The 25,893-nt window shown below is 40.1% G+C and overlaps 4 protein-coding genes across 9 annotated transcripts in view; 3 read left to right on the top strand and 1 right to left on the bottom strand.

Moving 5' to 3' along the window:
- Positions 1-10: 10 nt before the first annotated feature.
- Positions 11-15,090, top strand: AK6 (adenylate kinase 6). Of its 2 annotated transcripts, none has more exons than XM_003408081.4 (5): positions 11-133; positions 1,950-2,042; positions 9,509-9,567; positions 10,014-10,159; positions 14,788-15,090. In XM_003408081.4, exons 1-5 carry the CDS (start codon positions 106-108, stop codon positions 14,978-14,980), a joined length of 519 nt encoding a protein of 172 aa, XP_003408129.1. In that variant the 5' UTR covers positions 11-105; the 3' UTR covers positions 14,981-15,090. The 2 variants fall into 2 exon arrangements, with proteins under 2 accessions (XP_003408129.1, XP_010586499.1); XM_010588197.3 differs by lacking the exon at positions 11-133 and adding an exon at positions 519-676.
- TAF9 (TATA-box binding protein associated factor 9) lies at positions 1,950-3,868 on the top strand. The gene is made up of 2 exons (XM_010588196.3): positions 1,950-2,042; positions 2,826-3,868. The coding sequence occupies exon 2, from the start codon at positions 2,843-2,845 to the stop codon at positions 3,638-3,640; it is 798 nt and encodes a 265-aa protein (XP_010586498.1). The 5' UTR covers positions 1,950-2,042; positions 2,826-2,842; the 3' UTR covers positions 3,641-3,868.
- Positions 15,091-16,694: 1,604 nt separating the features above from the next.
- CCDC125 (coiled-coil domain containing 125) overlaps positions 16,695-25,893 on the top strand; it is a 41,775-nt gene continuing 32,576 nt past the window's right edge. For 3 of the 4 annotated variants that reach the window (XM_064272799.1, XM_010588192.3, XM_010588194.3), the window contains exon 1: positions 16,771-16,867. The gene's annotated coding sequence lies outside the window, so the exon portion shown is untranslated. The other variant, XM_010588193.3, reaches the window with a different exon arrangement.
- The window catches only part of CDK7 (cyclin dependent kinase 7), a 68,390-nt gene continuing 59,596 nt past the window's right edge, over positions 17,100-25,893 (bottom strand). The window contains exon 11 of one of the 2 annotated variants that reach the window (XM_064272822.1): positions 17,100-17,531. In XM_064272822.1, the coding sequence (XP_064128892.1) occupies positions 17,362-17,531 (170 nt within the window). In that variant the 3' untranslated portion in view covers positions 17,100-17,361. The remainder of the gene's footprint in view (positions 17,532-25,893) is intronic. The other variant, XM_064272819.1, reaches the window with a different exon arrangement.

The raw sequence follows: 25,893 nt of genomic DNA, 5'->3' as shown, positions 1-25,893 counted from the left end.
GACCCCAGGGCCGCTGGCGCTTGCCGCCGCCCGCCCCTTCCGGCTCCTCCCGGTTGTGCGTGGGGCGCGTGAGTCGGGACGCTGGGAACCATCGCGGTGAGGACCATGTTGCAGCCGAACATCTTGCTCACCGGTCAGGGCGCGCGGCGGGGCGGGAATGAACGGCGGGGCAGGCAAGGGACGCAGAGTGCTCTGGGCCTCGGGCTTCGAAGGGGGGCCTCTCAGTGTTCTGTTTCGGGGCAAGTCGAGGGCCGCGTGGCGTCGCGGCTGTCAGAGCCTGCGGATTGGCCCTCGCGAGCGTTGCAGGTGGGGGCGGGGGCGGGGGCGGGGGCGGAAGGGGACGCAGAACGTTAATTCCGTTGGTCAGAGGCAGCGCGGAGAGGTGGGAGAGAGGTAGACAAATCCAGGGCCCGTTTCTGGCCAGCTTCCTAAATCTTCCGGAGTTTTGTTTGTAAGAAGAGCTGTTGATTGTTGGTTTGGCAGGATCGTCGTGGGGGTTTTAGCGAGACAGTGTAAGGCAGCCTCTGGCGCTCAGTAGATGGGTTTTCAGTGGATCTTCAGTCCTTAGGACTTCCTGGGCAGTCTTTTATTTTTCCTTTGCATCTCAGAAACGCCTGTCAAATCAGATTTCGGTAGTGGGTTCGGATGTTGTGGCGTGAGTTGACCAGTTTACTATGTAAGTTTGTTGCGTTAGCATCAGAGGCTTTTATTTCCTTTCTTCCCCTTTAAGAAGAAAAGGCATCTCTGGTCGTTTCTCTTGTAGAGATGCTGCAGTTTCCGGGCTGGCCAAGGGGGTCTTGTGGGTCTTTTGAGCCATACTGAAGACGCCTGTTGTATGAGAGGGAAACTAAAATGCTCCATAAAGACTTTAAATATTATTGCTAGTTATTTTGTTTGGAAAGTGTTAACAAAATTGAAGCAAATAAGGGCAACATAGGACATTCATGCGAAAATCTAACGGGTGTGGATGATACTGCAACGGATAGCGAACTTGGGACGCCCTTTGTGGAAACGAAGCAGTAAAGAGTTTTATCAACAAAACATGATTGTTGGCAGCGCATAGATCCTGTCTGTTTCTAAGTGCTGCAGATTAATCACTGAACAAATGAATGTTTAGTCTTTAAGTTTCCTTAAGTGGAAGATTTTACAACATCCGATTTGTTTGAGTCAAAGTGTGTAGGGTTTTTAATATCATACCACATTGTCAGATATGTAAATATGAGCATTTTATTGAAAATATGGTGATTTCGTGGTTCAAACTTGGTACGTTATAGTGGACTTGAGGTAAATCTTCTTACATATGACTTGATCTGTGTTATCTTTAATAAAGCTCAAATTTCATAATTTCACCAGTGTTAAACCTGAACAACTGAATATTAAATATTTGATTATTTTGAAAAAGGGAAGGTGAAAAAAACTTCATAATGTATTACCTTTTACGTTAAAGAAAATATGTGGTAACATGCCATATATAAACGTGTACATATATATAATCACACACATAGCACTTCTTTGAAAAATAAACAAGAAATTGATTTACAGTGGTCGTTTCTAGGGGAAGGTCAGTAATGGTAATGAGACTTGTCTTTCATACTTGATAAAATTTTTCCATGAAGAATTTCTTACGTCTTTTTCGTATTAACTTAATTGATGGTGATTAATTTGAGATGGTTAATTTAATCTGGGTACTTCCATGTTGGTTGCATGCATTCTTTGACTTGGCATTGGAATCACCCGAGCTCCCATTCTAGCGAATCGGATACTGTGGGTTGGATGATGATTCTGACATCCTGATGGCTTTGGGAAAATTTGATGAGGTCATATCGTACGTTTACGTATAATTGCTAGTTAGAAGAATTTTCATGTTAGTTGTTAACCTTAGAGATGGATAGATGGTTGACATCTAATAATATTTCACAAACAGTACTTTTCTGTGACTTTCCTTACAGGTACACCAGGGGTTGGAAAAACCACACTAGGTAAAGAACTTGCGTCAAGATCAGGACTGAAATACGTTAACGTGGGTGATTTAGCCAAAGAAGGTAAGGGATACTTTTGGTGTTACATTTGCTTTAAAAAAAAAAAAAGCCAGATGTTGAGGGCCTCTTTTGTGACCTGCTAAGAATAGTGGAGTTGATGTTGTGATGAGAGGGTACAAAAGGCAAAGAGAGGGTGCCCTTAAGGAGTTTATGCTCTGTTGGGAACCCCTAGAAATAGAAAATATTAAGTGTCCAGTGCTGTGTCTTGACAATTTTGTTGTCTTACCCCCAGTTGGCTAGCAATTCTTGTAAACAATAATTGAGAAGGCTTCAAAGCCTTTAATTAGGATAAATAGGATTTGAGTATGAGGAAAAGGGGGAGAATGTTTTGAGTTGGGTAAATGCCCAACTTCAGGTGCTGCTAAGCATAAAAAAAAAAAAAAAAGCATATAGATGGGGACAATGAGGACATTGATCTCATTGGAAGGACAGATTATTTTGAACTCAGGAGGCAGCTGGATGTGACTGTCCGGTGGTATTTTCTAGGATTAGTGTGTTAGTTGCATCCAGGATGCATATCCTGTAAATGATATATGTTTATACTTAATTTTACCATTTTCCCTTAACCTTTTATCACTCTCTTATTTGTGTCTTCATTTTTTATATTTTACAATGATTTTTACAGGGTAGGAACTCAATAAATAAGAGGGATTTTAGGCATGCCTCATTAAAATTAAAGAGGTTTAACATACATTAAAATTTTTTTTTTTAATTCCTGACAGTTGCTACTAAAGTAACTATTTCAGGTTTGATCTAATGTACATATTTCTTTCAAATGATCTAAAGTCTGATCACCGGATATCATGGAGTCTGGCAAGATGACCTCTCCCAAGAGCATGCCGAAAGATGCACAGATGATGGCACAAATCCTGAAGGATATGGGGATTACAGAATATGAGCCAAGAGTTATAAATCAGATGTTGGAGTTTGCCTTCCGTTACGTGACTACAATTCTAGATGATGCAAAAATTTATTCAAGCCACGCTAAGAAAGCAACTGTTGATGCGGATGATGTGCGATTGGCAATCCAGTGTCGTGCTGACCAATCTTTTACCTCTCCTCCCCCGAGAGATTTTTTATTAGATATCGCAAGGCAAAGAAATCAAACTCCTTTGCCATTGATCAAGCCATATTCAGGTCCTAGATTGCCACCTGATAGGTACTGCTTAACTGCACCAAACTATAGACTTAAGTCTTTACAGAAAAAAACATCTGCTTCTGCAGGAAGAATAACAGTTCCACGGTTAAGTGTTGGTTCAGTTACTAGCAGACCTAGTACTCCCACACTAGGCACACCAACCCCACAAACCATGTCTGTTTCAACTAAAGTAGGGACTCCAATGTCCCTTACAGGGCAAAGGTTTACAGTGCAGATGCCCACTTCACAGTCCCCAGCTGTAAAAGCATCAATTCCAGCAACATCATCAGTTCAGAATGTTCTGATTAATCCATCGTTAATTGGGTCCAAAAATATTCTTATTACCACTAACATGGTGTCGTCACAAAATACTGCCAGTGAACCATCAAATGCATTGAAAAGAAAACGTGAAGATGATGATGATGATGATGATGCTGATGATGACAACTATGATAATTTGTGATCTAGCCGTGATGCACGTAACGTGTATTTGGTCTTGAATCCGTTGTACTGAAATTAAACATGCATGCTGGATATTTTCAAGTTGTGTCTTAGAAAACTTAATTAGCATTTAATGAAAAAAAAATGTAATTATACTTTTCAATTGAGTTGTTGGATTTTTTTTTTAATAGAGTTAGTTATGGTTTTTTATCAGACTAAGTGTAAAAAAAATAAAGTTGTCATTCATCAATTTGTTTGTATTTTGGAAATTCTATTTTTAGAAGCAGTTTCCCCTCTCATTAACACCAGCAGTTGCAACAAGTTGACATCGTGGCAGTCTTATTGCCTGTTGAATGTCACCTCTGTTGTCTAAACCAGATGTTTAGATCACAGTAGAATCTGGTGTACAAGTCGTTCTTGTGATCAGTTGACTGAAATTTCTGAAGTATAACCAGACTTAATCATCTGACCGAGACTAGAAGGACCCCAGAGGTCATGATCCCTGGACCTTTTGTTAGCCTAAGACTGGAACCATTCCCAAAGCCAACTCTTCGGACAGGGATTGGACTGAACTATAAGATAGTAAATGATATTGTTGAGGAGTAAGCTTCTTGGCTCAGGTAGACAACATGAGACTGGGCAGCTCCAATCTGGAGGGGAGATGAGAAGGGAGAGGAGGACAGAAGCTGGCTGAATGGATACGGGAATACAAGGTGGAGAGAAGGAGTGTGCTGTCTCATTAGGGGGAGGGCAACTAGGAATACACCGTAAGGTGTATATTAATTTTTGTATGAGAGACTGACTTGATTTGTAAAGTCTCAAAGCACAATAAAAATAAAAAAAAAAATTTTTTTTCTGAAGTGTAACCACATCTTTTGGGAAAGATCACTTGGTCATGATTTTATTCATAGGGAATCCTTATCTACTTGGATTTATTTTCCTAAATTGCCCAACTTCTCCCTTTGTCCCATTTTTCTGTACCTTTGATTATATTTAAAGACTCTTGGTGTTTCCCAGTATCTTTTTTTTTTTCCATTTTTGTTTGCCCCAGTATCCCTTTTTGCAGGTCAATTTCTGAGCATCTTTCTTTGCCGTATTCTTGATACTCCAAATCAGTACCCTGCTCATGTTCTTAATCCAGGTCTGCCATTTAGTTTATAGTTTTGAAATAGATATTTTGTACAATGCAGGTCATTGTCCCTGGTGGCCCTGGTTAAGAGTTCAGTTGCTAACTGCAAAGGTCAGCAGTTCGAATCCACCATCCACTCCTTGGAAACTATGGGGCAGTTCCACTGTGTTCTGTAGGGTTGCTGTGAATAGGAATTGATTCTATACAATGGGTTTGTTTTTTTGTGGCTGGGGGGGCGGTGGGTTTAGGCATTCTCCACTTAAGATCCATATGAAAACTGGTTTTCTCCCTCACCTGCTGAACATCACCATTTTTGACAAATGATTTCAGAGTCACATGCATAGTCAGTTTTCCAGTTTTAATCCCTCCCACTCAGTTTAACTTTTCTAAATTTAATGCTTTGTCATGAGCAGCATTGAGAGGAACGGTAACACCAGACCAAGGACGGTCCACTTTGAGATGCTTGTCTTCCTCTTCCCTTGGTTTTCTCTTACATGTACTCACCATTTTAATCTAGTGATAGCATAGCCCTGACCATCCTTTTTATAGTTCATTGATAACGTTTCATGAAATCTAAGCCTTAGAAGTGTTGATTTTTTTCTTCCTATGATGCCAGGTAAAGGATTTCTAGTTTGACTTGACATGATATTAGATGGGTACTTTACAAGGTTTCTCATAATGTACCAGGTACTCTCTGGATATATCTGAAAATCATACTGGAAAATATTCTGAGACACCCAGATCTCAATTTTTCAAATGATATATTTTAAGAGAAACCATAGTTACCTACTCATAAAACTGGTTCTCAGCCAGGGGTGATCTTGCCCTTCAGAAACATTTGGTAACGTCTAGAGACATTTTTGGTTATCCCAAGTAGGATGGCAGGGGAGGTATTGCTACTGGCATCTAATGGGTAGAGGCTAGAGATTTTACTAAACATCATACAATACTACTGACATTTTGAGCCTGTGAGCTAAAGACTGTCTGCAAAGCCTAAAATATTTACAGTCTGCCCCTTTACAGAAAGCTTGCTGATTCCAGCTCTAATCTCTTCTATGTCCTGTTTTTCCCTCCCGTAATTGCTCCCACTGGAAGCTTTTGAAACTAATTTCTCCATTGACCTCTCTAGCACTGTTCTATCCCAATCTTTGTGTCTGATCCTCTCCTCTGTCTCCCACCGTATTTCTCCCATGATTCCACTGCAGCCATCTCCTAATCCTGTCTCTCCCTCTGTTAATATCATGCACTCGGGACGAGTCACTCCGTCGTGCTGATGACTCTTGACATTTATGATTAAAACTCTAGTCCAGTTTCTAGACCCTCTACTGGGTGTAACCATCTGGATAGTTCCCAGACATTTCCAAATTAAAATGTCTAAAGCACATGCTCTGAAATCATCCTTGACCCTACTTGCCCATTCTTGATCCCTATTCCTCCACCCCGCAAACATACAAACACTTTCGCATTATCTACATATATCCACTTGGCCACTAAGTTTTGATAGTTTCTCTCTGAAACCCCAATGGTACTCCTATTCCATCCATAAGACCACTGCTACCGTGCCCTGAACTCCAGACTCTCCTACTTGATTTCTTCAGTATCTCTTCCTTCTCTCTTCTACAGTATCATTTTCTTAAAAAATAATGACATTATTTGAACAGTTCACTTACAATGTCCGTCCTCTTCATGAAACAGGAGACTATAAACTGGCCACAGTTTACGTTCAGCCTTACTTGCAGCCTTACCTTTAACCTCCCTATATACCTTTCAGTCTATCCACAATAGGCTTCCTCAAACACTGGGGATTTCCCATCTTCATCTCTTTGTGCATACTGTTCCTTTTTTTTTTTTTTTTTTCCTGTAAATGCCCTTACTTGCCTTACAGACTCAAAAGTCCAATTCAAATGTCACATCTTTGGTTCTCTCTGACTTTCCTGGACAGAATTAATTGCTTTTCTATGTAAAAAGCCAAGTGTTGTCAAAGCACTCAACTCTGCTAAACCAATAATCTTGCACTGTTGTATGACAATTACAAGGTTCTTGTTGAACTGAGGTGAATGTGGTAAATATGTTTACAAAAAAAAAAACTGAGAATGTTCTAAATATTGGTAGCATCATCAAAATAGGTGTCTAGCACCCCAATATGATTAAACAACATTCATGAGTGTATAAATTTTAGGGTGGCCATTAAACATCATGATTTTATAGCTTGACTGACAATACCTGGGAAGGTCTTTTGAGGTAAGAACTTAGCTGTGTAGCCTTTTAATTCTGCCCCACAATCAATTTCTTCTGCAAGTAATATGTCTATCTGAAGTTTCTTTAATTAAACCATAAAACCTTTTTTAGGAAATTGATTTTCTAAGCTTTCAGACATTATTTAATCAAATCAAGTTTTTTTTATTATTTAAGATGCTATGTATAAAAAAATAAATTTGGCTTCCAATTGGAACTTCTAAAATTTTCTTTTTAGAAATTTGAAATTAAGTTTATAGTCCATTCTATTTCTCTCCATCCCCACAGTCACTAATCATACGGGCCACAATTGTCATTCACCCTAAATTTCTGTAGTAACCTACCGTAGAGATTGTATCCCTGCCTCTTCTGTATTTGCCTTCTTCCAACTCTGTCTGCACAGAAACCAAAATGAATTTTTAAAAAATCGAAACTGATTATATTGTTTCATGCTGAAAATGGTTTAATGATTTGCATTTGCCTTAGGATAAAGTCCAGACTCCTTATTGCAGCCTTCAAGGCCATTTTTGATCTATCCCCAACTTAACCTGTTCAGCCTTCTAGTTCTTTACTACCCCCACACCACCTATTTTCTGACTCTTCTAAAAGACTTTTCCTCTGTAAGGGCTGCCCTCCCTGGTCTATGCCTTTGGACATCTGTTTTTCTCTGTTTAGAACAGTCTTCCCTACCTTTTTTTTCCCCTAGCTAAATTCTTTAAGTATCTGCTTAGAAATCACTTACTCCAGGAAGCCTTCCCTGACATCCCCAGTTTGTTAGATGCCCATCTATTCAGTCCACAGGCTCTCCAGGCAAGGCAGAGTTACATCTGCCTCTGTGTTTTCCACTAACCCTCAGACCACTCTTTTTTGTCACTTCAGAATTAATACTCATTTTAACCTGTACCAAGATATTAAGTGCAAAGAGGTGGAAGCCGATCATATCACATGCTCTTACCATATCCTACCAGTTACTCCTGAGTCGATTCAGACTTGTGTATCAGAAAACAACTGTACTTTTTAGGGTTTTATTTATTTTATTGTGCTTTAGATGGTTTATGGAGCAAACTAGTTTTTCATTAAACAATACACATATTGTTTTGGCAGTTTTCAATGACTGATATTTTGGAAGTTGATCACCAGGCCTTCCTTCTGAGGCATCTCTGGGTATACCTGAACCTCCAGCTTTCCGGTTAGCAGCTGAGCACATTGGTTGATCTAAACCTCCCTGAAATCATGTATATCCTAAGAGTTCTGGTGGGGGTGAGATTGCTATGCCCTACCTCCTGAAATAAGACTTGTTGTAATGCTTTGAAAAGTTCTTATGTTAAATCTAAATCTGCCTTCTTTATAATTTTGCCCGTTATTCTTGTTTTGCCGTATGAAACAAGACTAAGCCTTGTGAGGAATGGCTTTTCAGAATGCTAGAAATCTAGAAATAAAGGTGTACTGTTCAGGGGCACCTGAGTATTGACTGTACCGCCATGAAGATGTAACCTCATCTTTGACCTCATTAGTTTCTGGAACCATGACAACTGTTGTTGCTTTTGATAAATTTCATATCCTTGGCCTAATAAATTTGCAACTTAATCTACTCATAATGCCTGTGAGTGTGTTCATGTGTATCTGTCCATGTGTCCCCTCTTCTCAACAAAACCAGTGTAGTCCTCTTCTCCTGATAGCCCCACTGATTCTAAAGTTGGTTATTACTCATTCTTTTAGTTGGTTTCAACTTTAATATCTAAAATGGTTCAGATATATTGCTATCTTTTCCCTTAAGACAAAGGTTTTTTTTAGTTTTCTTTTTTTAATTGAACTTTAGATGAAGGTTTACAGAACAAACTAGTTTCTCATCAAACAGTTAGTACACACATTGTATGACATTGGTTAACATTCCCATGACATGGGTTCCCTTGTTAACCCTGGGTTCCCTATTGCCAGCTTTCCTCTTCCCTCCTACCTTCCAGTCCCTGGAAGGTATACCCCTTTAGTCTTCTTTTGTTCCATGGGCCTATTCAATCTTTGGCTGAGGGGTAAACCTCAGGAGTGACCTCATTACGGAGCTGAAAGGATGTTTGGGGATAATACTCTCAGGGTTTCTCTAGTCACTCTGAGGCAAGCAAGTCTAGTCTTCCTTTTTGAGTTAGAGTTTTGTTCTACATTTTTCTCCAGCTCTGTCCAGGACCCTCTATTGTGATCCCTGTCAGAGCAGTCAGTGGTGGTGGCCAGGCACCATCTAGTTCTAGTTATACTGGACTCAGTCTGGTGGAGGCTGTGGTAGATGTGGTCCACTAGTCCTTTGGACTGATCTTTCCCTTGTGTCTTTAGTTTTCTTCAGTCTTCTTTGCTCCTGAAGGGGTTTAAGACAAAGTTTTAATTTGCAGTATTACTGTTTATATTTGGTGTCCATGTGACATTGCATTACTGTCCTTCTTTTAAAAGAGTAATTGATGATGATTTGCTTTGAAAAAAGTCTAGAATTAATTTAAAATTACTTAGTTTTAATGAGCCAATGTAAATCTCTTCTAGGGCAGTTATATGATGGCTATGATGAAGAGTATGATTGTCCCATTTTAGATGAAGATCGAGTAAGTACCATGTTTTAATATTTGATAAAGTATGCATTTGTCGAGTTTGTTGTTGTTAGCTGCCATCAGGTCAGCCCCCGACTCATGGCAATCCCATGTACAATGAAATGAAATGCTCCCTGGTCCTGCACCATCACCATGATCAGTTACAGATTGGACTCTTCTGATCTATAGTAGATCACCAGGCCTTTCTTCCTAGTCTGTCGTAATCTGGCCGCTCCACTTAAACCTGTTCAGCATCACAGCGACACAAAGGTACCACTAATAGACAGGTGGTGGCTGCACATTAAGTGCATTTGCTGAGAATCGATCCTGGGTCTCCTGTGTGGAAGGCAAGAATTCTACTACAGAGACACCAGTGCCTCAGTTTGGTGAGTTTAGTGGGAAAGTTAACCTGCTTTCTTAAAGAGCATTCATCTTTTTTTCTTTTTTAACTTTTCTTACAGGTGGTTGATGAGTTAGAAAACCAAATGAAAGAAGGTGGAGTAATTGTTGATTACCATGGTTGTGATTTCTTCCCTGAACGCTGGTTTCATATAGTTTTTGTGCTGAGAACAGATAACAGTGAATTGTACAAAAGACTTGAAACAAGGTAAGAAGGAAACACATTGAATTCTTAAAGCATAATACAAATTTTTATTAAGATTCCAGAAGTTTGGTCAGTTGTACAAAGGTAAAGAGTTCTGTTTGAAAATATGATTACTTCTGTGATTTCTTGTTATAAACCAAATCTATATGATACCAGCATTTTGAATCTGAGAGAAATAGGGTCATTTGTAAAAACATAGGTAGTACTGTCTAATTGATTTAATGGCCATCTCAACTGACAATTTGATTCAGTAAAACGTACTATGTAGAAAACTTATTTAGCTATGTATTTTCCTTGATCTAAAAAGCCCTGCTAGGAAAAGACAAAGGAACCTTGGGTGATGCAGTGCTTAAGTGCAGAGCTGCTAACCAAAAGGCAGTTCTAACCCAGCAGCTACTCTTCCAGAGAAAAGACCTGGCAATCTGCTGTCATAAAGATTACAGCCTAGGAATCCCAATGGGGCAGTTCTACTCTGTCATGTAGGGTATTTGTGAGTCGGAATCGAGTAGATGGCACACAACAGCAACAACAGGAAAAGACAGCCAAGCCAATGGTATTCTTTGTTTACTGAATAAACATTATCCACTCAAATTTTCCTCACATTAAGAACTGGGAAAGCTTATGAAAAATTAACAAGATAAATTAGCATTTCATGACCTTTAAAATATATTTTAGCTAACCCAACCAATAGAGCATCAAATTCAATCCAGAATAACCAGAAAAGAGAAAATTTTATGGAAAACTTTTCCAGCATCTTTTGATCCAAGCTGTGGGAAGATGGGGATTCTAGAAGTGTATAAATGGCAGTCTCAAGAAGGAAAGCTCAATTTTGCTGAAGGTCAGGTTCAGAATTTGTGGTTCTCACCAAAGGTAGTCAGCTCTGACTAATCATTATTACGTGGGATACTTGCAAAAATCCTTACACAAGGGAGTGTAGTAGCAACTATATATGGGAAAAGTTTGGTTGGGACGAGACCTAAAATTTCATCGTCTTTCTTAAGGCAGGGAAAAGCTATTAAAAGTTTTTGAGCAAAGAAGTAATAAGAACTGTCTGATTGATCATTTCTAAAGAGACCATATGGTACATATGCCTTTTCTCAAACAACACTATTTAAAGGTTTGGTAAAAAATTGTTGTTTTATGTAAATAGCCAAAGACTGACTAAGGTATGAAAAAACTAAGAGGGCTAGTCTTTTTTGTTGTTGTTGTAAAAATATGTAACATACATTTGCCAATTCAGTGTTTTTCACTATACAATTTATTAATGAAACCAACTACATTACTAATCACATACAACCATCATTAATATCCATTGCCAAATTTTCTATCACCATAAACTCTTAATTTTTGACTATTAAAAAAGTTATAAAGTCAGTCAGCCTTTATTAAAATAACTCTCTTAGAAAAAGTAATATACCAAAAAAAAAAAACAAACCCCAGTTGCTCTTGAATCGATACTGACTCATGGTGACCCCATGAGTGTCAAAGTAGAACTGTGCTCCCATAGCGTTTTCAGTGGCTGATTTTTCGGAAGTAGATTGTTAGGCCTTTCTTCCAAGTGCCTCTTGGTGGACTCGAGTCTCTAATCTTTTGGTTAGCAGCCGAGTACATTAACCATTTGTACTACCCAGAACTCCAGAAATAATATATTGAGATATAATTCACATATCATACAATTTACACATTTAAAGTGTACAATTCAGTGGTTTTTAGTATATTCAGCTTTGTGCATCATCACATAATCAATTGTAGAACGTCTTTATCACATCAAAAAGAACCCCTGCACCCATTAGCAGTCACTTCCCGTTTGACTGGCTTCTTTGAATTAGCATAATGTTTCCATGGTTCATCCAGGTTGTAGCGTGTATCAGTACTTCATTCCTTTTTATTGCCAAATAATATTCCATTGGGTGGATAGATCGTGTTTTATTTATCCAGTCATCAGGGATGGACATTTGGGTGTTTCCACTTTATGGCTCTTATGAATAATGCTGCTATAAACATTCATGAAGAAGTTTTTGGGTGGATGTATTTTTGTTTCTTTTGAACATATACCTAGAAATGGATTTGTTGGGTCATATGGTTAACATTCTGAGGAACAGTCAGTTTCCCGCAGTGATTACACTATTTTACATTTCCACCAACAGTATATGAATTTTCCGATTTCTCCACATCTTCACAAACACTTGTTATTCTGTGTTTTTGATTATAGCCATCCTTAATAAGTATGAAGTGATATCTCATTGTGGATTTTTTTTTCTAAATTGTACTTTAGATGAAGGTTTACAGAGCAAATTAGTTTCTCATGAAACAATTAGTACACATATTATTTTGCGACATTGGTTGCCAACCCCACGACATGTCAACACTCTCCCCTTCTGGAGCTTCGGTTCCCCATTACCAGCTTTCCTGTTCCCTCCTGCCTTCTCATCCTTGCCTCTGAGCTGGTGTGCCCATTTAATCTCGTTTTGTTCTATGGACCTGTCCAATCTTTTGCTGAAGGGTGAACCTCAGGAGTGACTTCAGTACTGAGTTAAAAGGGTATGCTGGGGTCCATACTCTCAGATTTTCTCCAGTCTCATTGTGGTTTTGATTTGCATTTCCTAATGCCTGATGAGGAAACGCTGGTGGTATAGAGGTTAAGAGCTACAGCTGCTAACCAAATGATAGGCAGTTTGAATCCACCAGGTGCTCCTTAGAAACCCTATAAGGCATTTCTACTCTCTCCTATAGCATCGCTATGAGTTGGAATCAAGTCGACAGCAGTGGGTTTTTTGGAATGCCTGATGACTTCGAGCTTCTTTTCATGTGCTTATTGGCTACTTATATATCCTCTTTGGAGTAATATACCATATCTTTATGCAAATAACACACACCTTCTGCATTTGTTTGCTGGCCACGCTCTCCCTGCCAGGTAATTTTGTAAGTGTGCTATGCTAATTTTTTTACAGCAACATGTGGAAGAAGATTGGCATGGCGGCACTTGTGAGGGTGCCAGGAGGAAGAAGCGTATGGCCAGAAAACAAACACAGAGGGCACATGTTATTTGTGTAAAATTTCCCTTTTTTTAAGTGGATTTTTGTTTTTATTATTAAATTGTAAGTGTGCTTTATGTATTTTAGATTCAAGTTCTTTATAAGATATATGATTTTGCAAAAACTATCTTTTCATAAAGTTAATCACTTTTGAATTCAGTTTAAATTTGATTATTGCAAGGCTTATCTAACTTGCATTTGAATATTCTTTTAGTTTTCAACTAGCTAATCAGTTTGGTAATTTACTTATCTGCCTAAAGATAACATAAGTTAATTATTTTCAATACATTTGGAATTGGTAAACTACAGGTATGAAGTATGGTGTGATCAAGTACCCAATTAGTATATTGTATTCCATATCATATGTATTGCATTTTATTTTATGCCATTGTGAGGAGATGAGCTACCTGCTCAAAAGCAATTTGGCCTGTGGTCTTAGCTGTTGAGATCTGGACTGCACTTGAGTCTAATAAGTGGTGGCTGATGTTGACTAACATTAATATAGTTTATCATGGCCACATGGGGAGGTCGATAAGTGCCCTGAACCCTAAGGCTCAGATGAGCTTCCTCATTGGTGACTACGCACGGGAGAGGATAGCATATCCCTCTTTGGTACACGTAAGCTCCATGCTGGGACCCCTCCCATACCTCTCCTTATGTGTCTCTTTGTGTCCTTTTTGGTTGTAATCTGTAGTTGTAAGTATGGTATACTCTGCATGAAATTCTGTGAGTCATTCCAGCAAATTGACAAACCCAAATGGGCAGTGAGAGCCAGTAGGGGCTGGCGTCTGCCTATTTGGGGTGCTAGGGCCAGAGAAATGCTACATGGGCACCTGCTTTGAAGGCAGGTCTAATGTGTGACCTCTGACCTAGCTCAAGGTGCTGCTGTGGTCAGAGAAATGCTGCAGGGGCAGCTAGTCTGAAAAAAGGTATCCTTCTAACTTTTGAGTTCTGACCCAGCTTGGAGTGGCTCAGGTCAGAGAAAGAGTGCCACATGAGCAGCTTGCAGTGAGGATGGAGAAGCCAGACAGTGAGGGCTGGACCCATCGCCACACTTTGGGGATTGCATTCATGCTGATCCTTACCACGCAGTTAGCGATGAAGGTGGTATTTGCCCACTTTGCCCCATACTTAGTACAGCCATCTGTTTGTTTCATTTCTGCATATCTTAACTCCTCACTGTATTGATAGCTTAGACCATCACCATCCCAGTGCCGTTGAGTCGATTCCGACTCACAGTGACCATCACCATAGATTTCGTATTAACCTTGTTGTTCAGAGTCTGGCTTGAAGTAGGTAGGTACTCATGTTTGCTAATTGATTGGTAATGAATTGAGTGGCTGGCAGGTTGTTGTGGGGGGAGGGAATTCAGGTAAACCTAAACACTGTTATCATGGTCCTTAGTTTAGCCCTCTTGTCAAGGCAGTCTCTCATATTTATAGGCACCAGTGTGTCTTCTCTAGGTAGAGACTATAGGAAGTATTTTTCCTTGATCTTTTTTATAGTCAAAGAATCCAGTTTCTGGTATGTTCCTAAAATCCCAGTTAATGCCATTCAGTTTGCTTTTTGTTTCTTATTGTTCTCTTTGCCTTTTAGGGGTTATAATGAGAAGAAACTACAAGACAATATTCAATGTGAAATTTTTCAAGTTCTTTATGAGGAAGCCATGGCATCCTACAAGGAAGAAATAGTGCATCAGCTGGCTAGCAATAAACCAGAAGATCTAGAGAATAATATAAATCAGATATTGAAATGGATTGAACAATGGATCAAAGATCATAGCTCTTGACTTACAAGATTGGCACACAACAGTGACTCTCATATCTCTCTGCCCACATCATAGAAATTGTCCCAGTATCAGTAAAACTGTTGTATTAAAATTGTGTTGCAGGACTGGCATGTGGATAGTATAGAAGGTTTATGCCTGGGCTCTTTTTTCTCCGTGAGAAAGCGAAACAATCTCAAATATAATGAATATAACATTATTAAGAGTTGAGAGTAAAGATTGTTAATCATTTAATGCTTCAACTCTTAAAGGATAAATAAATCTGATTAAGTGGGTGGCTATCTGTTAAATTTATTACAGAAGAAGATGAAGGTGATCTCTTAAAATAAAACTTAAGGCTTAAGATAAAGCATCAGTATTCCTTTTTTATTCTTAATTTAAAAAAAAAGGGAAGTGGTAATAATTGCACTTTGTACAAAATTCAAACCAGGACACCCATGTCTACCAGCATGGGTTGCAGTCCCCTAGTGTGTCAGCAGAAACCCTGGTGGTGTAGTGGTTAAGTGCTATGGCTGCTAACCATAAGGTCGGCAGTTCAAATCCACCAGGTGCTCCTTGGGAAACTTTATGGGGCAGTTCTATTCTGTCCTATAGGGTCGCTATGAGTCAGAATCAACTCCTCCGCAATGGTTCCGTCCAAGTAGTGTGTCAGCACTCTCGCCTTTCTCTTTCCACCCTGGGTTCTCCATGTCTATTCATCCAGTTTTCCTGACCCTTCCTGCCTTCTAGTCTTTGCTTTTGGGCAGGGGTTGTCCATTTGGTCTGTACACTTGATTGATTTAAGAGGCACGTTCCTTACATGTGTTATTGTTTGTTTTACAGGCTTGTCTGATTTTAAAGTTATAAAGATATTAAGCTTATATGATAATCATAAATGCCTGATCGTCTAATGTGTACGTAACATTCATCTTATTCTACCATCAGGAGAAATTTTAGATCCTCAATTCAAAGTCTCATTCTAGCTAGGTATGTTTACTTTCGTAAAGTGGGTGGTTAAGGAAAACGTGGACTGGATGTAGAGAAGAATAAAAGAGGTTTGTTTCTGTGAGGAAAGGAGTTAGTTCTTGTATTTAAACCACAGTAGTTTTTAGACCCAGCTACGTTTTTTGATCACTGCCGAGTCCCTTCAGTTATTCCAAGGGTGTTGGGTGTTAGGCAACATTACCAAAATCTTTTAAACGGAGTAATTAAGCTAATAACCCAGAATATTTTGATGGGGCTAGAATGATAGGGCCTGACTTAGGAAATGTGGCCTAATGAATCATTCCCCAGTGGCGGCTTCCCAGGAGCATCGGGCCATTCCCCCTAATCTCCTTTCACGACCACGCCTTTGCTCCAGCGGTGCCTTTGGCCTAAAATACGCTCCTTACTTTTTAGTACTGAAATCCTGCTTTTCAAGGTATGCCTCTACCTCTGCACTCCGGCACAGATCCACCTCCTTTTTACAGGACTCCTGCAGAACCATTTAACGTTTACTTCCGCAGCATACAGAGTCTTGTTCTGTTTTGCCCAAGCTCGTGCTCTAATCTGTATTTCGGTTACCCCTTGTAAAATATGTGCTTTGGAGCTGGACGGCCGCTAACATCCCCGCTCTGCTGCCTGAGCTGGGGGCCCTTGAGCAGCAGAGCAGAAGCCCCGGGAAGGAAGCGGCGGCCGCTGTGGCCCAGGGCAGCCTCTCCCGCCTTTCCGGTCGCGGCTCTGCCGCACGGTCACGTGGCCTGGGGGACGCAGTGGCAGCGGTGGCGCGCGCGCGCGACGTGGAGGCTCCGCGCTCGGTGAGCGCGCTAAAGGGGGCGCCCGGAAGGCAAGAGGGCGGTGGGAGGGGGCTGGGACCTGTGGTTCCAAACCTCTTCGCACTGGATGCTGGGGAGGGTGCCCGGGACCAAACCTGTAAGTGGGAACCGTAAGTGAGGTGGCCCCGGGGTGGGGGCGGGGGGAGGCGCGGAGATTCGTGGGAACTCAGAAGGTAGTGAGCAAGGCGGTACATTGGTTTATTTTCCCCTAATTCTAGTTAATAGCCTCCTCTGGCACTGAGAAAAATAGAATTGAAAGACTCTGTTTCTGTCTTTCTCTCCTCATTTATTTTTTTCTATTTTGAGCCTTCAAATAGCATACGTACTATTTTGGATTGGATCCTACAACAGAGAAAGGGCATCAGTGGAGAAACTGGGAAATCCTCATAAAGCCTGTGGTTTAAATAATAGCATGTTCATCTCTCAGTTGTGATACATGTACCCTAATTTTAACATTATACATTCTGTATACCAGAGCTCATTGTACTATCTTTGCAACCTGTCTGTAAATCTAAAGTTATTCTAAAACAAAAAGTTAAAAACCAAAAAATTCCAGTACAGCAGGTCATTGTGCATCCCTGAGATCTTGAGTTAGTTCCTCTTTGTGAAGCCTGACAGGAATTGGGTGTTTGGCGAATTTGCTTGCTGAGGTGGAGTTGCCAAAGGAAGGGTCAGACTAGTGGGTGTGGATGCTTCTAGCCTGAGTTTTCTGGGCAGGAATCTGCTTTCTTTTTCAATTCTGTCCATCAAATAGGGAACACCTGTTATGGACACACAAATGAGACACATACTCCTTAGTGGATGCGTAATAAAAATGTAAGTTGGGTAGGAAGTAAAACTTAAAATGAACTAGGAGGGCTCAGGGACAGAAGTCACATCTGGCACAGGGTAATCAGGAAGGCTTCTGGAGGAAGTGGCTGTCATGAAATGAGGGGGCTTGGGAGGAGAAAGCATTCCTGGGGTCAAGAATGGCACCAACAGGCCTAAAGAGGTGACCAAGCTGAGAGGACCTGGGAGCAGGTGCTAACCCTCTCATGGAAGCACAGAGCACACTTGGAGAGTCCTGACACGAAACTGGAAGTGAAAACGTGCCTTTTAGAAAATGAGGTGACATTCATTTTAATTATATATGCCATGGGAGCCATGGAATGTTTCAGGGAATAGAGGAGTATCATTGGATCTGTGCTTGGAGATTATTGTCTTGGCAGTAGCATGTAGGACAGCTGGGAATAGACCAGATAAGGAACTAATTGGTTACCTCCGAAGAGGTAAAGAGCCAAGGGCAGCGAGGTTAGTGTGCAGAGAAGGACATGGTTTCAGGAGATTTTTGTGGAAGGTCATCATGAATTGAAGCTGACTTGACAACTAACAGTAACAAGAGGACCTGGCAACTGAAAGGATATGAAGACCAAAGAGAAGAACGTAAAAAACAACTCCAAAGTTTTGGGTCTGGCTGTTTCCAAACATAGCTGATACATACGCAGAAATAGAGGACTCAGGAGGAAAAGTGAGTTGAGTGGCAGGGTGCTAAGGAATTTGTTTGTGAACATACTGTGTTTCAATTGCTGTCAGGATGTCCAGCTGGAGATGTGAATATAGGAGTTTTAAGAGTGAAAGCCAAGCAGACAGAAGGGACAGGAAGAGGAAAGAAGGCAGAGCAGGCAGGTATGAGGCAGGAAGGAAGGAGGAGAATCTGATTATCGTGGGTTTGAGGAGCCAAAATGGATCAGAGGACCTAGGAGAGGCAAGTCAGTAGTGTCACAGGCAGTTGCAGAGGGTGAGGAGGGAGAGGAAAGAGACTAGATCTTGGACGTAGCAGTTAGGAAATACTGGTCGCTTTTTTTTTTTTTTTTTTAACTTTTTGTTGAAAGTAAACAGCAAAACCTGTTCCTATTCAACAATTTCTACACATATTATTCAGTGGCATTGGTTATGTTCTTCAGATTGTGCCAACATTCTCATTATTTCCATTCTAGTTTATTGGTCACTTTTTAAGAAAGTTGTTTTAGTAGAAAAGTAGGAAGCCTGTTTGCACACAGTCTGCAATTTATTCATCCTGTGGTCTTTCTGGAAACGCTGGTGGCATAGTGGTTAAGTGCTACGGCTGCTAACCAAAGGGTCGGCAGTTCGAATCCACCAGGTGCTCCTTGGAAACTCTATGGAGCAGTTCTACTCTGTCCTATAGGGTCGCTATGCGTCGGAATCAACTCGATGGCACTGGGTTTGGTTTTTGGGTTTTATGGCCTTTCCCAAGTGGCCAGGGCACTGGGCAAGAAGTCAGAGATGTGGTTTCTGGTTCTGGCTCTGCCATTAACTAATTATGTAATTTTGGTTAAATCAGGTATTCTTTGATTGGAAAGGAGAACATCCCTTAAAAAAAGCCAAAAGAACCCTTTTATTGATAGCAATGCCTATAGCCCGTAGAACTTGTGTTCCATGGGGCACACTTTGGAAAATGCTGATGTAGAAACAGAATTTTAGAGCTCTAAAAACCAAAAAAATCTTATCCAAGCATCTCATTTGACAAATGAAGAAACTGACATTCAAATGAGCATTGATTTGGCTACTATGTTGTTGTTCTGTGCCATTGAGCCGATTCCGACTCAGAGTCAGTCACCCTGTGTGACAGAGTAGGACTCCTGCATAGGGTTTCCTAGGCTGTAATCTTTATGGGAGCAAATAGACAGGTCTTTAAGGAACAGCTAGTGCCTTCAAATCAATGACCTTTTGATTAGCAGCTGAGCGCTTAACCATTGCACCACCAGGGCTCCTTTGGCTACTATAAAACCAATACCAAATCCATTGCCATTGAGTCAATTCCAATTCATAACAACCCTATAGAACAGAGTAGAACTGCCCCATAGGGTTTCCAAGGAGCAGCTGATGGATTCAAACTGCTGACCTTTTGGTTAGCAGCCTAGCTCTTAACCACTGTGCCACCAGGGTTCCTTGGCCACTCATCCAAAAAAAAAACTCATTGCCGTTAAGTCGATTCCAACTCATAGTGATCCTATAGGACAGAGTAGAACTGCCCTGTAGGGTTTCCAAGGAACGCCTGGTGGATTTGAACTGCCCACCTTTTGGTTAGCAGCCAAACTCTTAACCACTACACCACCAGGGTTTCCTGGCTGCTTATAGGTGCTTTCAAATATATTGTACTAATGGTCCCCAAAATGACCCTATGAAGTAGTTATGTTTAAGCCCATTTTAGAGATAAGAAAACAGGCTTGGAGAAGTTAAATGACTTGCCCAGGACTACAGACCAGGAGGTGGTGGAGCTGAGATTTGAATCCAGGCCTCTTGAGTGAAGGTCTTCTGTTACACATCTTGCTGCCTCCCTGATCAATTACATTAAATACATTTAAACTGGATGAATGGAAGGTTAGTATTTTAAATATTTTCACTTTCTTAGGAAAAAAAATATGTTACAAAGGTAAAGTTCAATTTGTACTATGGTTGTTGGGGGCCATTCAGTCATTTTGTAGCGACCCCATGTGACAGAGTAGAACTGCCCCATAGGGTTTTCTAGGCTGTAATCTTTATGGTAGCCGACTGCCGCATCTGTCTTCTGAGGAGCAGCTGGGTGAGTTCCAACCACCAACCTTTTGGTTAGCAGTCAAGTGCTTACCTGTTAAGCTACCAGAGCTCCTAATTTGTTTAATGTTAATATTAGACATATGAAAGGTGGGAGAGTAGACTGTATACAGTCCCCAAAGTACCATTTGAAAAAGCAGCATGAGGCAAAAGAAAGCTCATTATGCTCAACTCTGAACAGGAGGAAGAGGAACCCGTGGCACATGGGTATTCGTAGAGCATTAAAAAAAAAAAAGTTCTTAGCTAATTCTGTGATTGCTTACTCTTTCCTCTTCCTGCCTTTTTTCCCAATTAGAGTTGACAAATTCCATTTTCTTCACTGCTAGCTGCCTAATTCCAACCACATCCTCCTTAACACAGGCATGAGGTTGCACTCAGGCAGCAGAAGTCTGTTCTAGCAGTGAAAAGGCCTCCCAAGTGATTATTCTTTGATTCAGTTAATAGTTTCCTACCTACTTTAACAAATAAAAGTCAATACAATTACTTTTTAAGGACATAACCTTATAAAAAGAACCAAGATGACTTCGTGGAAAGTTTTGGGGAAAATGTATTCAACAGGTTGTGTTGAGTGTTACTCAAACTAGCTGTTTTATACTTTTACATTCTCCTCTATTTGATGTCATAAATAATAGAAACTTGGTGTACTATTAATCTCATTGAAATTCTCCAAATAATATAAAGAGTAGCTATCTGACATCAGGAGTCTGGGTTCAAATTCTGGCTCCACCCCTGATAGCTGTGTTACTCAACCTCTCTGTGCTTCATTTTAATTATACTTAACAATAGTATTGTCTCATAGAGTGTTTGTGAAGATTAAGTAGAATAAACTTAGAACAGTGCCTAGCACACGGAAAGCAAGCAACAAGTGCTAGCTATTATTATATCATTATTTAAAAAAAAATTGTTGATGATTTAAGGAGTCCATTGTAATCATTTTCTTATCTAGGTGGGCATAACTGATAAATGCACATCTCATCTTCTCCCTTAATGCAGCTAAATGGCTCTTATTTTTTGTTTTTGTTTTTTTAATTTTTAAATAAAATTATTGAGGTATAATTTATATATTATAAAATGTACCCATTTTAAGTGTACGGTTTGATGAGTTTTAGCAAACCACCACCCTAGTCAAGTGTTATGGATTGAATTGTGTCCCTCAAAAATGTGTATCAACTTAGGTAGGCCATGATTCCCAGTATTGTGTGATGGTCCACCATTTTGTCATCTGATGTGATTTTCTTGTGTGTTGTAAATCCTATCTCTGTGATGTCAATGCCACCCACATGTCAGTTTGTCATAGTGTTGTGGCTTTCGTGCTGCTGTGATACTGGAAGCTTTGCCACTGGTATTTCAAGTACCAGCAGGGTCACCCTTGGCGGACAGGTTTCAATTGAGCTTCCAGACTAAGACTAAGAAGAAGGATTTGGCAGTCTACTTCTGAAGAAATTGGCTAGTGAAAACCTTATGAATAGCAGCGGAACATTGTCTGACATAGTGCCAGAAGATAAGCCCCTCATGTTAGAAGGCACTCCAAAGACAACTAGGGAAGTGCTGCCTCCTCAAAGTAGAGTCAACCTTAATGATGTGGATGGAAGCAAGCTTTCTGGACCTTCATTTGCTGATGGGGCATGACTCAAAATGAGAAGAAACAGCTGCAAACATCCATTAATAATCAGAATGTAGAATGCACAATGTATGAATCTAAAAAAATTGGAAATTGTCAAAATTGAAATGGAACACATAGACATCGAAATCCTAGGCATTATGAGCTGAAATGGACTGGTATTGGCCATTTTGAATTGGACAATCATATGGTCTTCTATGCTGGGCCTGAAAAATTGAAGAGGAATGATGTTGCATTCATCATCAAAAAGAACATTTTAAGATCTATCCTGAAGTACAGTACTGTCAGTGATAGGATAATATCCTTACACCTACAAGGCAGACTATTACTGAAATTTACACACCAATCACTAAGGCCAAAGATGAAGAAATTGAAGATTTTTACCAACTTCTGAAGTCTGAAATTGATTGAACATACAATCAGGATGCATTGATAATTACTGGTGATTGGAACGCGAAAGTTGGAAACAAATAAGAAGAATTGGTAGTTGGAAAATATGGCCTTGGTGATATAAACTATGCTGGAGATCTCATGATAGAATTTATGCAAGACCAACGACTTCTTCACTGCAAATACCTTTTTTCAACAACATAAACAATGACTGTACATGTGGACCTTGCCAGACTGGTGTACACAAGAACCACATTGACTACGTCTGCGGAAAGAGATGATGGAAAAGCTCAATATCATCAGTCAGAACAAAGCCAGGGGCTGACTTTGGAACAGACCATCTATTGCTCTTATGCAAGTTAAAGTTGAAGAAAATTAGAACAAATCCACTAGAGCCAAAGTATGACCTTGAGTATATCCCACTTGAGTTGAGAGACCATCTCAAAAATAGATTTGATGCATTAAACACTAATGACCAGAAACCAAATGAGTTGTAGAATGACATCAAGGACATCATACGTGAAGAAAGCAAGAGGTCATTAAAAAGACGGGAAAGAAAAAAAAGACCAAAATGGATGTCAGAAGACTCTGTGAAATTGGCTCTTGAACGTCAGATAACTAAAGTGAAAGAAAAATGATGATGTAAAAGAGCTGAACAAAAAATTTCAAAGGGCAGCTCTAGAAGACAAAGTAAATTATATAATGAAATGTGCAAAGACCTGGAGATAGAAAACCAGTAGGGAAGAACACACTTGGCATTTCTCAAGCTGGAAGAACTGAAGAAAAAACTCAAGCCTCAAGTTGCAATATTGAAGGATTCTATGGGACAAAACATTAAAAGATGCAGGAAACATCAAAAAATATGTATGGAAGGAAGTCACTGTACCAAAAAGAATTGGTCGACATTCAACCATTTCAGGAAGTAGCATATGAACAAGAACCAGTGGTGCTGAAGGAAGAGGTCCAAGCTGCATGGAAGGCATTGGGGAAAAACAAGCCTCCAGGGATTGATGGAATACCCATTGAGATGTTTCAACAAACAGATGCAGTGCTGGAAGTGCTCACTCGTGTATGCCAAATTTGGAAGACAGCTACCTGGGCGACCGCCTGAAAGAGATCCATATTTGTACCTATTCCAAAGAAAGGTGATCCAACAGAATGCAGAAATTATCGAACAATATCATTAATATCACACACAAGTAAAATTTTGCCAAAGATCTTTCAAAAGCAGTTATGGCAGTACATTGACAGGGAACTGCCAGAAATTCAAGCCAGATTCAGAAGAGGACATGGAAGGAGGGATATCATTGCTGATGTCAGATGGATCCTGGCTGAAAGCAGAGGATACCAAAGAGATGTTTACCTGTGTTTTATTGACTCTGCAAAAGCATTCGACTATGTGAATCATAACAAAATATGGATAACGTTGCAAAGAATGGGAATTCCAGAACACTTAATTGTGCTCATAAGGAACTTCTACTTAGACCAAGAGGTAGTAGTTCGAATAGAACAAATGTATACTGCTGGGTGTAGAGTCAGGAAAGGTGTGCATCAGGGTTGTATCCTTTCACCATACTTATTCAGTCTGTATGCTGAGCAAATAACCCGAGAAGCTGGACTACATGAAGAAGAATGGGGCATCAGGATTGGAGGAAGACTCATCAAGAACCTGCTATATGCAGATGACACAACCTTGCTTGCTGAAAGTGGAGAGGACTTGTAGCACTTATTGATCAAGATCAAAGATCACAGCCTTCAATATGGATTACACCTCAACATAAAACAAAAATCCTTACAAGTGGACCTATAAGCAAAATCGTGACAAATGGAGAAAATATTGAGGTTGTCAAGGATTTCATTTTACTTGGATCCACAATCAATGCCCATGGAAGCAGCAGTCAAGAAATCAAATGACAGATTGCGTTGGGTAAATCTGCTGCAAAAGATCTCTTTGAAGTGTTAAAAGCAAAGATGTCACTTTAAGGACTAAAGTGTGCCTGAACCAAGACATGGTGTTTTCAGTCGCCTCATATGCATGTGAAAGCTGGACAATGAATAAGGAAGACCAAAGAAGAATTGATGCCTTTGAATTATGGTGTCGGTGGACAATACTGAATACACCATGGACTGCCAAAAGAACAAACAAATCTGTCTTGGAAGAAGTGCAACCAGAATGCTTATTAGAAGTAAGGAGGATGAGACTTCATCTCACATACTTTGGACATGTTATTAGGAGGAACCAGTCCCTGGAGAAGGATATCATGCTTAGTAAAGTAGAGGGTTAGCAAAAAAGAGGAAGACCCTCAGTGAGATGGATTGACACAGCTGCGACGATGGGCTCAAACATAGCAAGGATTGTGAGGATGGTGCACGACTGGGCAGTGTTTCGTTCTGTTGTATGTAGGGTCGCTATAAGTCAGAATTGACTCTATGGCACCTAATAACAACAACATGATGTTAATGAGGCAGAATTAGAGGTAGTTATGTTAATGAGGCAGGCCTTAATCTCCAAGATTAGGTTGTATCTTGAGTCAATCTCTTTTCAGATATAAAAGAGGGAAGGGAGCAGAGAGACAAGGGGATCTCACACCACTAAGAAAGTAGTCTTAGGAGCAGAGTGCATCCTTTGGACCAGGGATCCCTGTGCTGAGAAGCTCCTAGACCAGGGAAAAATTGATGACAAGGACCTTCCTCCAAAGCTGACAAGAGAGACAAAGCCTTCCCCTGGAGCTGGCATCCTGAATTTGGACTTCTAGCCTCCTAGACTGTGAGAGAAAAAATTTCTCTTTGTTAAAGCCATCCACTGTGGTATGACATCAAGGTACAGAACTTTTTCATCACCCCAGAAAGTTCTCTCATGCCCTTTGAAGTCAGCCCTCCCTCTGCAGACAACCATTCATCTGTTTTCTGTCGCTGTAGATTAGTTTTGCCTACTCCAGGATTTCATACAGTACATATTTTTTCATTAGCATAATATTTGTGAAATCCATCCACATTACATCTATCAGAAATTCATTGCTCTTTATTGCCGAATGTATTCTATTTTGTGAATGTACCACAATTTAACGGACATTTGGGTTGTGTCCAGTTTTTAGCTAATACAAACCATGCTATGGATATTCATGCACATGTCTTTGTACGGATGTATGTTTTCATTTCTCGAGTAAATACCAAAGAATGCGCTGGGTCACATATTTATAAGAAACTGCCAAACTATTTTCAAAGTGGTTGTACCATTTTATACTCCTCCCTGAAAGTGTGAGAGTTTCAGTCACTCCACATCCTCAGAACACTTGGAATTGTCACTGGTTTGTTGTGGAATCTCACTGTGATTTAAATTTGCATTTCCCTGATGACTAATGATGTTGAGCATCTTTCCATTCATGTATCTTTAAAAAAATTTTTTTAATTAATTTTGTTGTTGAGAATATACACAGGAAAATATACACCAGTTCTACAGTATCTACATGTACAATTCAGTGACAATTGGTTACATTCTTTGAGTTGTGGAACCATTC

This window comes from Loxodonta africana, chromosome 2, assembly GCF_030014295.1.
Source record: "Loxodonta africana isolate mLoxAfr1 chromosome 2, mLoxAfr1.hap2, whole genome shotgun sequence".
Classification (NCBI taxonomy): Eukaryota; Metazoa; Chordata; class Mammalia; order Proboscidea; family Elephantidae; genus Loxodonta; species Loxodonta africana.
This window is presented reverse-complemented; position numbering and strand designations above follow the sequence as displayed.

Bases quoted from the DNA above. Each gene is read 5' to 3' on its own strand.
- TAF9 (XM_010588196.3), top strand. From the start codon at position 2,843: ATGGAGTCTGGCAAGATGACCTCTCCCAAGAGCATGCCGAAAGATGCA.
- AK6 (XM_010588197.3), top strand. From the start codon at position 646: ATGTTGTGGCGTGAGTTGACCAGTTTACTAT. The intron at 2,043-9,508 runs GTAAGGGATACT...AATCTCTTCTAG, and splicing joins GGGTGATTTAGCCAAAGAAG to GGCAGTTATATGATGGCTAT. The intron at 10,160-14,787 runs GTAAGAAGGAAA...TTTGCCTTTTAG, and splicing joins TACAAAAGACTTGAAACAAG to GGGTTATAATGAGAAGAAAC.